Below are 12775 nucleotides of genomic sequence, written 5' to 3' on the forward strand. Positions count from 1 at the left end.
TCCATAAGACCTATCTGTGTTGGTCTGGCGTAAATACCGTCACCTCGGCGCCTTCGAAAACCGTAACACTAGTTAGTGGGACGTAAAATAATGGAACAACTAATCTTACTTAATTAGTCAGCAGTTTTGTTAATATTTTAGACTCAGCTCAGGATTCCTAAAAAGTCTTAGCCTGTGGAAAACTTCGAGACACATTTTTTAACCTTATGCTTCATGACTATTGGTCTTGTTTCGATTTCAATGATCAGATTAATTAATTTCGTGTGTCTATTGCTAGCCTGGTGCAGTCCTTGTAAGGTACCGGTAGACCCTCCGTCGAGGGTGGGCGGCATTTGCAATTTATGAGAAACTGCGTGTTATTGTGATTGTTGCTAGTGTTGTGAAAGGTGAGCTGCAGCATACCCAAATACACAGTTGTCCACGAACCATGGGAATTAACCGTTCAAAATTAAAATCGTCGACCCAGCCGGGAATCGAACTCAGGGCCCTCTAAACCGAAGGCCAAGTAGCCAGCCAATAAATAATCCGTTGACAGATAGCAATATTTAAGAGTTGTTCTTTTATTTAGGATCTAGGTTCAACTCAGTCATTACTATCGTGTAGCCTACTTTCTGTGTAGTGAAACCTCTGTAATAAGCTGAATTGTTGTCATGTCAGCATCACTGATTTGGGTGAAAGTCGTTTGAAAATGTCATTGTGATATGGGATCCAACCACTTAATCTCGGCTCGTGAATACTTCTTCGAAATGTACCGTACGACGAGAGATGAACTCGCTTTTTTTTTCTTTTTTTTTTTCAGCACGATGAATATTATTTTACGAAGGAGGATTTTATATCTAATGATAGGCTTGTTGGAAGCATAGGCTACCAATCATAATATTTAATTTAATTTCGTGTGGCTATTTATAGCCGAGTGGAGCCCTTTGTAAGGCAGACTCTCCGATGAGGGTGGGCGGCATCTGCGATTTGTAGGTAACTGCGTGTTATTGTGGTGGAGGATAGTGTTGTGTGTGGTGTGTGAGTTGCAGGGATGTTGGGGACAGCACAAACACCCAGCTCCCGGGCCATTGGAATTAACCAATGAAGGTTAAAATCCCCGACCCGGCCGGGAATCGAATCCGGGACTCCGAACAGAAGGCCAGTGCGCTGACCATTCAGCCAACGAGTCGGATATGTTGAACGGTGAGATGGGTAGATAGAAACACGAATGAAGAAATACAAAAAGATTTTAAACGGTAATAATAACAATATCGTGTGGCTATTTCTAGCCGAGTGCAGCCCTTGTAAGGCAGACCCTGCGATGAGGGTTGGCGGCATCTGCCATGTGTAGGTAACTGCGTGTTATTGTGGTGGAGGATAGTGTTGTGTGTGGTGTGTGAATTGCAGGGATGTTGGGGACAGCACAAACACCCAGCCCGCGGGCTATTGGAATTAACCAATGAACGTTAAAATCCCCGACCCGGCCGGGAACCGAACCCGGGACCCTCTGAACGAAGGCCAGTACGCTGACCATTCAGCCAACGAGTCGGGGAATCATAATATTAAGTGCAATATAACAACAGTAGAAAATTATAGTGTGCTTGCTGTTGGTTATTTATATTTTCCAAACTAAAGGAAAATTATCCCCTCTTGTTCCCAGTCAACGTGCCGCGAACTGTCTTTCGCTTGTCTCACGTGTTTTGTTTCACAGCCGATAGAGCGCAATACCAGCGCAATATGGCAGCATGTGTAGGTTAGTGGGCGTATACATGTTTTCATTTCTAACTTTTTATTTCTTTCATAATTTGGAGTGTGGCATGTACTAATATAACACATTTTAATCAGGAATTATTATAAGCGTTACAAATTTTAATACTATTTTATAGCCATTGTCGTATCTTTGCCACATCGTTAAGAACCGTCATCCCAAGGCTTTGTTTACAATTTACATGTGAGTGTATCCTCTTCCTGAGTGCAACGAGGTACTTGAATTTTGCCTTCATTATTTATCGGTAGTAATAAAACATCGGCAGAAATGAATTTGTCTACGGCTGTGAATGACTTTGCGTGTGAAAATGGAAATTGCTTGCCAGAGTGTAGTAGCAACAGTGGTTATGACATGCAGCCAATTTTTGATGGAGGAAGTTTTCAAACTGATACTGAAGTTTTGAGAAGGCTCTATCGACCACATGGGACTCTAGCGAGAACACTTTACCTCAAGTACCTAGCAGACGAAAGACTGCAGAGATTTGACAGGAATCAGGTAAGGTGAACATAGTAGCATGTTTAGGAAGCATTTTCTAGTGACCGCACTCTTTATTCTGTAGAAAGTTGGAGAATATTTCACTTTATTTGTTACCAATTTTACTGCTTGGCTGAAATATACATGCTCTTACTCTCTCTATTTCTCTCTTTCACCATGCATGTGTGTGTCTGTGTGCTTGTTTATATAAAGAAATATACTTGCACTGGGCTGGGGAAGCTCATGAACAAACAGTGTGAAAAGACTGAGGTGAAACTCCACAATTCCTAAAGGGCCTACTACAGTTCCTAATACGGTAGATAGCAAACTATTAAGTGGAAATCAAATAGCCTATCTTGTTTTTTCATAACCATCATTCTCACTAAATTTGGCCCTGCAATTTGATCCTAAAATTGTATAATCAATCTTTCATGGAAACCAGAGTAAAATAACTGATTATTACTAATCATATAGCCTTTTTTTTTTTTTTTTTCTCCCAAGTTTTACTTACGGTACCATACATTAGTTAATAGTGTACAAAACACTTACTTGAGGCTTTCCAGTACACTTTCAGGAACTTAAGTAAAAGTCATTTATTTATTTATCTCTTTATTTTTTTTATTTATTTATTTATTTATTTATTGCCTTGTTTTGTATGGCGGGACAGTTTTACTGTTTTGAAACAAGATGATCATCTGAAATTGTATACAGTAAGTTGAGAGAGTTTTTATGCATAATCATGACTTTGAGGGTAGTTTTCTACATACTCTAAAATGATTCTAGGCTCAAGCAGGCTATGCCATTTTATGTTTTTAATTCCTATAGTTTGTTACTAGGCTTTGTTCTTTACATGGTGCCCAAAGTATAGAAAGCTGCGATTTTGAACCAATACTGCATAGGTAGTTCTTCACTATTATTATTATCATTATTATTATACAATGTAGTTTCCCTTGAAAACTCAAGGTGACTACCACCTACTGTGCCCTACAACCAGAAATATACTGCTCCTATATAATGACCAAGGCGAGTTAGAAATATGGCTTAATGTAATGTTTACAGTGTGCTGTGTGTTAGGGAAGAACAGTATATTACTTTTATTAGTCTGCCTCAGTCAGTCCTCAGATTTGAGTATGAAAGTAACAGAGATTCTCAGTGGCCTTGGCAATCTGGTATGTAATAGCTCATTATGTCCTGGTGAGGAATGCAATAGGAAGCTCTCAATTTTCATTTTCCTAGTATGCCTGTTCAGTGACATCTAATTTATCTGCAAGAACTGATTTATCTAACTAGCCTTTTGACTAAGGTCTCAACAAACAAACAAACAAACAAACAAACAAACAAACAAACATACCGGTACATACATAGCCTACGTATGCAATTGTACATTATGACCAAGATGCCTATTGCTTTGAAAAGAATTACATCAACCCAAGGGCGCCCATAGAATAGTTTGTAAGGTGCGGGGGGGGGGGGGGGGGGCTAGACCTGAGGGTATTTAGTATTTTTAATATTTTGGAAGATGAATGGTGACATAAGAGTCCTTATTTTCAATCTTCTTAACAGTATAATTTTTATACAAGCCAATCACCCCCTTGCTATAACCCTTATTATCATTGTACTTGTATTCCATGATAGAATATCACCCACGGTATCCCCTACCACTTCTACGTCATACCGACTTTTAATTTTTTTGAAAGAAAAACACCTGACTACATTCGATTTTTTCCTTTCCCTGAAAGCTAGTGGAGGGCGTCCCCCCTTGCCCCCGGGCATGGGCATCCTTGCAGAAATCTCCATCATCTTTAAAATTAACTGTGTAGGCCTAATGTTCCCCATGATAGCGCTTATGCTCTCGGGAACCTGTTTTTGTAGGCAAATAAATACATTTTACATATCCTGCTGTGATGTCTTATGTACATATTGCTGCTACACAGCCCTTTATATGTGAATAAATATCAGTATTTGTAAATGTTTGAGACATTTAAAGTGCTTCAGACCCACATCTGAAATTATTCAATATACTAAAACTTAATGCATCCGTTTTAATTTATTACTTTAACATCCTAGGAATTTTGGTGACTTCATGCTTATAAACACAGTGCCTACCGTACTTAAATGTGCAATTTGTTTAGATACCTTCACTTTCTGAGGTTCTCCTGATGTGTATTTGTCAGTTCTCTTTCTTATCATGTAATGTTGCATCTTCTAAAACTTGGAGGACTTACAAAAGGCAGAAGTATTCAGTCAGCAGTATGTAAAGGTAGTTGGGTATAAGGATAATGTTCAGATAGAGGAGGCAACTAATACCGGCAAATTACTGATATTTACCCATGATAATAAAGACATTTACAAAAAGATACAAAAGTTGAAGGCTAGAAAATCAGCTGGTGTTGATAAGATTTCTGGGGATATATTAAAGGCTATGGGTTGGGATATAGTGCCATATCTGAAATACATACTTCATTATTGTTTGCATGAAGAAGCAATACCAAATGAATGGAGAGTTACAATAGTAGTTGCAATGTACAAGGGAAAGAGTGACAAACATAAAGTGGATATTTACAGGTTAGTCAACTTGACATGTGTTGTTTGTAAGCTCTGGGAAAGCATTCTTTCTGATTATATTAGACATGTTTGTGAAATTACTAATTGGTTTGATAGAAGGCAGTTTGGGTTTAAGAAAGGTTATTCCACTGACGTTTAGCTTGTAGGTCTCCACCAAGATATAGCAGATATTTTAGATTCAGGTGGTCAAATGGACTGTATCATTATTGTCCTATCCATTGCTTTAGATAAGGTAGATAATGGGAGATTACTGGCAAAAATGATGGCTATTGGACTACACAAAGGTGTGGTTGAATGGGTGGCTAAATTTCTAGAAAACTGAACTCAGAGAATTAGAGTATGATCCTGGAATGATTAAGAGTGGGGTCCTGTAGGGCAGTATTGTTGGACCTTTATGTAAATAACTTGAATCACAGATAAGGCTATTTGCAGATGATGTTACACTGTATAGAGTAGTAAATAAGTTGCAGGAATGTGAGTGACTGCAGGAGAACCTGGACAATGTTGCGAGATTGACAGCAGATAATGGAAGATGGTAAATGGGATGAAAAGTCAAGTTGTAAGTTTCACCAAGGGGAGAAGTGTTGATGGAGTGATAGTACCCAGGTATTAATATAATGAATGAGATCTACACCAGGACTACTTGATACGAGAAGTGGAAAAGATTCAGAGCAAAGCAGCACAGTTTGTTCTGGGTGATTTCTGACAAAAGGGCAGTGTTACAAAAATGTTGCAAACTTTGGGCTCTGAAGACTTGGTAGTAAGGAGACGAGATGCTGGACTATTTGGTAGGCTATGTTTCGAGCTGTCGCGGAGAGATGGTGTGGAATGACATTAGTTGACAAGTAAGCTTGAGCGGATGTTTAAAAATTAGGAAAGATCATAATATGAAGATAAAGTTGGATTTGAAGAGGACAGATTGGGGCAGATATTCATTTGTAGGACAAGGGGTAAGTGATTGGAATACATTATCAAGGGTAATATTTGATAAATATCCAAGTTCTTTGAAAACGTTTAAGAAAAAGCTTGGTAAACAACTGATAGGGAATCTGCCACCTGGGCAATAGCACTAAATGCAGATCATTGATGATTGATAGGTGACTGGTATCAGTGTGAAGATGGAAGGTAAACACACCACCAAATCATCATGGATGTTTGTGAACTGACTGGCATAAATCGGTCCTTGTTGAACTATCACATTTGTTTCAGTTTATAGAAAAGGTACACTAATTCATGTTACGTAACGTAAATGGATGAGGATTATACAGGCAGTAAAACTTACTTGTATTTGGGAGAGTAAGGATAGGGGGAGGGGGCGTTTACATAGACAAGATTTGAAACAGCACCAGAACTCTTGGCATATACAAAATGTAACTGTATTGGTTGGCTTTCATGACTGGATCCACTTTTAAGACAGCTGCTTTGTTGGTCTCATGAAGATAATTTACTCCTTTGCAGCCCTCAGTCCAGAATTAAAATCCTTGGATGAGTCATCAATTGAATTTAGGGTCTCTGGGTAAGAAGCAGACATGGAACCCCGTTCACCACTAGGCTGGTCTAAACAAGAGTTTATAGATGCAGTAAATTGATTAAAAAGACTACAGAAGTTTTACTTATATATTACTTTACAGTGAATCCCTTTGCACCTTGGAATTAATTGGCAATGAACCTGTAGGCCTAGGTGACCTAGGCCTACATGTTTTTTCAAAGTACATTCACACCTAACGGTATATTAGCAAGCATCACTGTTAAAATACTATGAAGGAAATATATGATCACTTAGAAATATACAGACTGTGCCTAAAACATTTCCGGACCCTAATAACATTATGTGACCTTGTTAGAGTTCAAAGAAGCTGGCAATCTGGAGTCCAAGCTGAACATAAGCAACAGCAGATTTAGTATATTATTTCTGTTATTATTTCTATTATTATTGACATGAGGGTACATTTAGTCACTTTGGGTTTTTGGAGAAAAAAAATTTTAAAATAATAATCATCTTTGTAGCTGGTTATACTGAATCGTTTTGGCTCATAATGTGGGTTGCATAGCTGTTAGCTTGCATTCAGGAGATGGTGGATTAAAACCCCTCTGTCAGCACCCCTGAAGATGGTTTTTCCATGGTTTCCCAATTTCACACCAGGCAAATGCCTGGGCTGTGCCTTAATTAAGTGTAGAGTCACTTTCTTTCCAGTCCTAGACCTGTCCTATCTTATCATTGTCACAGGACCTCTGGTGATGTAAAAAAAAACCAGTAGAGTAACTTTCTTTCCAGTCCTAGACCTGTCTTATCTCAACATTGTCACAAGACCTCTGGTGATGTAAAAAAAAAAAAAAAAAAATTATGATACTAATCTAAACTCAGTTTGTTCTACTAAAATTATTTTATTTAATCAAATACTGATGGAGAAGCCTCGTTCGCCGACCCATCACTTAAGATGGAACGACGTAGGATATGTACTTTTTATGATTGTCTTGTTTTTGCCATGTAGGCCATAGCCTAGAATATTCAGAGGGGCTGAGTTGAGTGGCTCAGACAGTTGAGACGCTGGCCTGCTGACCCAAACTTGGCAGGTTTGATCTTGGCTCAGTCCAATGGTATTTGAAGGTGCTCAAATACATCAGCCTCATGTTGGTATATTTACTGGCACGCAAAAAAACTCCTGTGGGACTATTCTGGGATCTTGGCGTCTGTTGAAAACTGTAAAATTAGTTATTTTGATGTAAAGCTAATAACGTTTATATTATTATTCAGAGGGTTGTAAAGAGCTGAAGGCCATAATTATCAATATTGTTGACATCGCTATTGATTGGGACTTCCACGCATGTATGTATGTCTCTCTGTCGAGTTCTCTGCCTAGAGGCTGGGTTGGATGCCCTAGAGCAGTCATAGCGTAGATATCACCAAGAGGCATACTGAGGATATGAGGAAGTAGTTTACTGTTGCTTTCTTCATGAAGCTGAAATGTGCTGTTGCCTGTCAGTCTGCCAACCCACTGAAATGCAGACACTATGAGTGATACCTTCGCATTAATCATCACAGGGACTGGCTTAATAAGGAAATGTGTTAGTAGCATTGCCGATACCTCAGTTTCATTTTGTCAAAGCTAAAAATGAGACTGAGTCAGACTGATGTATGAAAGCAACAAACTTGATCTAGCCCATACTAGTAGGTATAGTACAATGTAAACTGTATATCTCACCAAAGCTATAGAGCTCATGAATCATCCAAACTTTTCAGCTGTTGCTGTTAACTAGCATCTAATACATGTTCATGTTAGTAGATTTCAGGTCTAAATATTTACCTCTACCCCTTTAGTTTTGTTCCTCATTTTAACCTTTTAAATTTGTGTTTACATACAAACTTGTAGATTACCAAACAGGTTAGCTCAGTGTTAATAAACTTAATCATGATAGGTTAATATTGTGTTTGGTCCGTATTGACTGGTCTAAATGTACAATATAACTATTTATAATAGTTTATTTAAATCCGCCTTGATCAATACACTCATTAAATGAAAGAAACATTATTTATTAACCATACATGTTTCGGGAAATCTCAACCATTGATCTAACCACTGATGAAGGGAATGGTTGAGATTTCCCGAAACATGTATGGTTAATAAATAATGTTTCTTTCATTTAATGAGTGTATTGATCAAGGCGGATTTAAATAAACTATTATAAATAGTTATATTGTACATTTAGGTTAGCTCAGTACGTTACGGTATGGGCAGTTATGATTGTTAGCCCTGTACTTGGTAAACAGTTGGGTTTGATTCCTGCATCGGCCATCTTTGGAATGGTTTTCCATGTTTTCCCATTTCAACTCCAGGCAAATACCGGGATGGTACCTTTCTCAGACCATGGCCGCATCTTTCCAATTCCTAGCCCGAACAGTTACACCTACACCCACAGACAACACCCTCACACTGCGGCACATACAGCTCATCTTCATGGGATATACTGGGAAAAAGAACTACAGAACTGGTAAGCTGTCCTCAGACACTTGTAGATTTATGTGAGTAAGCTTAATACCATATTTTTGATGATTGGGATGGTTTAATATTCTCTCTATAGTGACAGTGCAGATAGTAAGAGGTAGGAGAATAGCTTAGTAGGGCACCTTTCCTACCCTCACCCTCTCTTCTTGCAGGTAAGGGTAGTAAAATACATCCTTGATATACCCTGCCTATTAAAAGAGTAGCTGAGAAGGGGTAACCCCAGGGGCTCTGAACTTAACTTTGGGGTGTGTGCTGTCAATCATGGGTCTTAGAGGTTGACTTGCCTTCAGTATTTTGTCAGGCTCATCACTTTTATCTTTACTTTCAACCTCCCATGTAGATTTATGTAAGCTCAGTACTTGTTTTCTTCTGACCCTGGCGGTATTATGTTTGCGAGGTTCAGGTATTCCTTTATTTTCATGCCTTTCGTGGACCTTACCTTTTTTCTTTTCTTTTTTGATAAGTTTACCTTCATTTTTGGAGAAATGGATCCCTTCCATTTTTATCATCTGACTAGTGTTAGGAAAGGATGGATAGCCAGTTCTAGTTCCTCTTAAAACAATAATCACCACCATCACTACCATTTTCCCATCCTCTTAAATCTAATCTAATCTTATAGCTTTGTGAACCGTGAATAGTTGACAGTGTTCCATAGAGTTACGAGGGTATAAAGAACTTGCAACATTTGTAGGCACTGACCAAACATGCAACAGCTTAATTAAGGCCGCTTCCTTCTAATTCCTAGGCCGTTCCTATCCCATCGTCGCCATAAGACCTATCTGTGTCGGTGCGACGTAAAGCAACTAGCAAAAAAGAAAGAAAAATAACATAATGCAGCCAACAAAAGTGATGACCAGTGATCCAAGCACTTAAAAGTGAATCTAATCTTCATATTACCAGATAGGCCATGTTTGATTATATACAGTACTTGATGTTATTTGATTAGGTAATGAAAAAATTAATGGGTAAGTGTGTGTTAGAAAATATTTGAAATTACGTACATGTATGCTACAGATTTTTTTTTTTTTTTGCTAGGGGCTTTACGTCGCACCGACACAGATAGGTCTTATGGCGACGATGGGATAGGAAAGGCCTAGGATTTGGAAGGAAACGGCCGTGGCCTTAGTTAAGGTACAGCCCCAGCATTTGCCTGGTGTGAAAATGGGAAACCACGGAAAACCATTTTCAGGGCTGCCGACAGTGGGATTCGAACCTACTATCTCCCGGATGCAAGCTCACAGCCGCGCGCCTCTACGCTCACGGCCAACTCGCCCGGTACTACAGATTTTAGAAACTGGAGAACTTACTTTACATTATTATAGAAGAGACCACTTAGCAGCATAGGATTGTCACTTTTATTTTTACTATCCAACCTCCCTTGTAGATTTACATTAGTTTACTAACAGATGCCTACTGTGGGCATGGTTGTGTATCATTGTGGTTTCCATTGCCATTGATGTTAGTTTGTGAGGCCAGTCTTCTTTGTGATTTTAAATGAATCCCAATTCAGAAAGTAGTTAGCCTTTGACAGTATGAACGTGACTGAAGCATGAGTGATGCTAGTAATGACATTCCTTATGCAGCTAGTCGCTGTAATGAATGGTGTGAAAGTATCATTCGTAGAGTAGGTTAGTCTGTACTTTTCAGTGGGCTTGATAGTGTGATATGTAACAACTCCTTCTGGGTCAGTAAGAAAGCAGTAGGAAACTACTTCACTCCTCATCTCATAGAACACCTCTTCATTGAAGCCTATCGTGTCTACGACATCTAACGGTACAGCTGGTCAGTTACGGCGATTAAAGGTGGCGGGGGGGGGGGGGTTCACTTAGTGGAGAAAACCTTACATTTTTATTCCATTTTAGCCGTCTGGAACTAGGAATTGTGGGAATTATTAAAAAAGCAAACCCTGTTGTTTTATCAGTTAATTCTTTCCTTTTTTTCTTTATTAACACAATTATTAGCGGAAATACGCACAAAATGCCGGTCGTCGCGGCTAACCGATTAGTATAGCGCCACAGGAAGTAGTGGAGACTTCGCATGTGCTGTGAGGAAGGGTAGCAGGGATATATATATTTTTGCCATGGTCATAGACAACGAGGTACGATTAAATACGAGACAGTTCGCAAGTGGCGCTCCTAGTGGCGTGACCTGAAAATTCGCGCTAAATTCAAACATCAATGGAAATGTATATACGGAAATGGATAAATAAATTACGTCTAGAAAGAAAGTGTTGCTAAAATATTAACTTCAAAGTTGCTAAAGCAATTCTGGTTACATGAATGAAGAATTATTTAACAGGTTATTATTTAAAGACTGAAATTAGACATATAATCAAGATGTGAAATGGACTGCTGTGAAAGGGCTTGATATTTCATTTATGCATTACTTTTTTTAGTTTTAGCATACCTGCCTGAACTTTCACGGCTAGATGTCTTTTTTTCTCATTTAAAAGCATTGTACATCACATTAGCACACTTGTCATTAAAATATCGGCACATTCCTTACACACATGATTCAATGAATTTACATTTAAGAGCTGGAAAATTTTCCTTTTAACTTGAAGCCTACTAACAGAAAGAAAATCTATAAATTTAGCCGCAAAAACATTCAAAATTTCCCTATAAGCAATACTTGCCATTGCATTAGGGTAAAGCAAATTTGCATCATCATCACAATTCTTAAATCACCCACATTTTCTTCAGTGCTTGACAGCGCATTACGGCATTACGGTAACTTGGAACACAACCAGCCACACACATGCATATGCATTTTCCTAAATTAAATCAAAACCCACAGATCACACCTACAACAACACATCGGTATTGAAGGTTAACTGCTGTACTAATACAATAAAATAAGCTTATTATATTTTAAGTCAGTTAAAATATGGGTCGCGCAGGTCAGAAGTTTAGGAAATAGGCCCTCTATAAAAATATCTTTGTAACTGGAAGAGTATATACGCAAACACGGTATTTACTTACATTTTCTTGTCACGAGGGAAACTGAAGAAAGAGCGCGAATCCTTCTGCACTTCACAGTTATTGCAGCCAAACGCAGCACATATCTTTGCACTCATATTGGGAGGAGATATAAAGGAATGACACACGCTACTCTTTACTTATGTCAGCTTAATGCAAACACATAAATAACACCAAAAACTTCACAAACAAATACACCTGCTCTTATGACAGAATCAGTAACTCTCAGGTCACTGCGCTAGATAGAGCTCTAATCGCTGTCCCTCGATATCTCGCACAGTGTCGCGTATTGTCTCCACTATATTTGGTACGATCCATAGTGATTGGTTGCGACTGGAATCGCTAAGAGTCGATTCCATATGCCTGGATAACCGGGTACCCGATTCCGGAATCGATTCCGAGGAACTAGTAGCACCATCTATGATGCTGATACGTAAACACGTGCAGCACGAATGTGTTCTGTAATGCGAGTTCGTTTCGGTTTATAACCAGGTCACTTTACAAGCCATGCCTGCTCCCATTGTAGTGTCCTGGAGTTATATACTCTACTGCTACTGTAATTTGATATGATTCTCAGTTGGAAACTAATCAAATTGTACGGATTGTAAACAAATCAAAACTTGTACGGGGATTATGACATAATATAACACTACTATTTCATCAAAATACAATTGTACTAAAGAGGCAACCTTAACTAATGTTAAGCAGTAATGAAAACAAAAATATTAATTCTGACAGTTTATCATAATAATATTTAGTAGTGGTACCGTATGAAACGTTGTTCTTCTTCTTTTTCTACCAATTTTCTCACACATGTAGGGTCGCGGGTGCGAACTATATCTCACATGTTGATTTGGCGCTATTTTACAACCGGATGCCCTTCCTGACGCCAACCCTATGTGGAGGGATGTAATCACTATTGCGTTTTCCTGTAGTGGTTGCTAGTGTAGTGTGTTGTCTGGATATGAAGAGGAAAATGTTGGGAGAAACACAAACACCCAGTCTCT

At 38.7% G+C, this 12775-nt stretch overlaps 1 protein-coding gene across 1 annotated transcript in view; it reads left to right on the plus strand.

Annotated features, from left to right (window-relative positions):
• The first annotated feature begins 1707 nt into the window (after positions 1-1707).
• LOC136879184 (protein-L-histidine N-pros-methyltransferase-like) overlaps positions 1708-12775 on the plus strand; it is a 631930-nt gene continuing 620862 nt past the window's right edge. The window contains exon 1 of the mRNA XM_067152959.2: positions 1708-2242. Within this exon, the coding sequence (XP_067009060.2) occupies positions 2015-2242 (228 nt within the window). The 5' untranslated portion in view covers positions 1708-2014. The remainder of the gene's footprint in view (positions 2243-12775) is intronic.

Source organism: Anabrus simplex, chromosome 1, assembly GCF_040414725.1.
Source record: "Anabrus simplex isolate iqAnaSimp1 chromosome 1, ASM4041472v1, whole genome shotgun sequence".
Taxonomy (NCBI): Eukaryota; Metazoa; Arthropoda; class Insecta; order Orthoptera; family Tettigoniidae; genus Anabrus; species Anabrus simplex.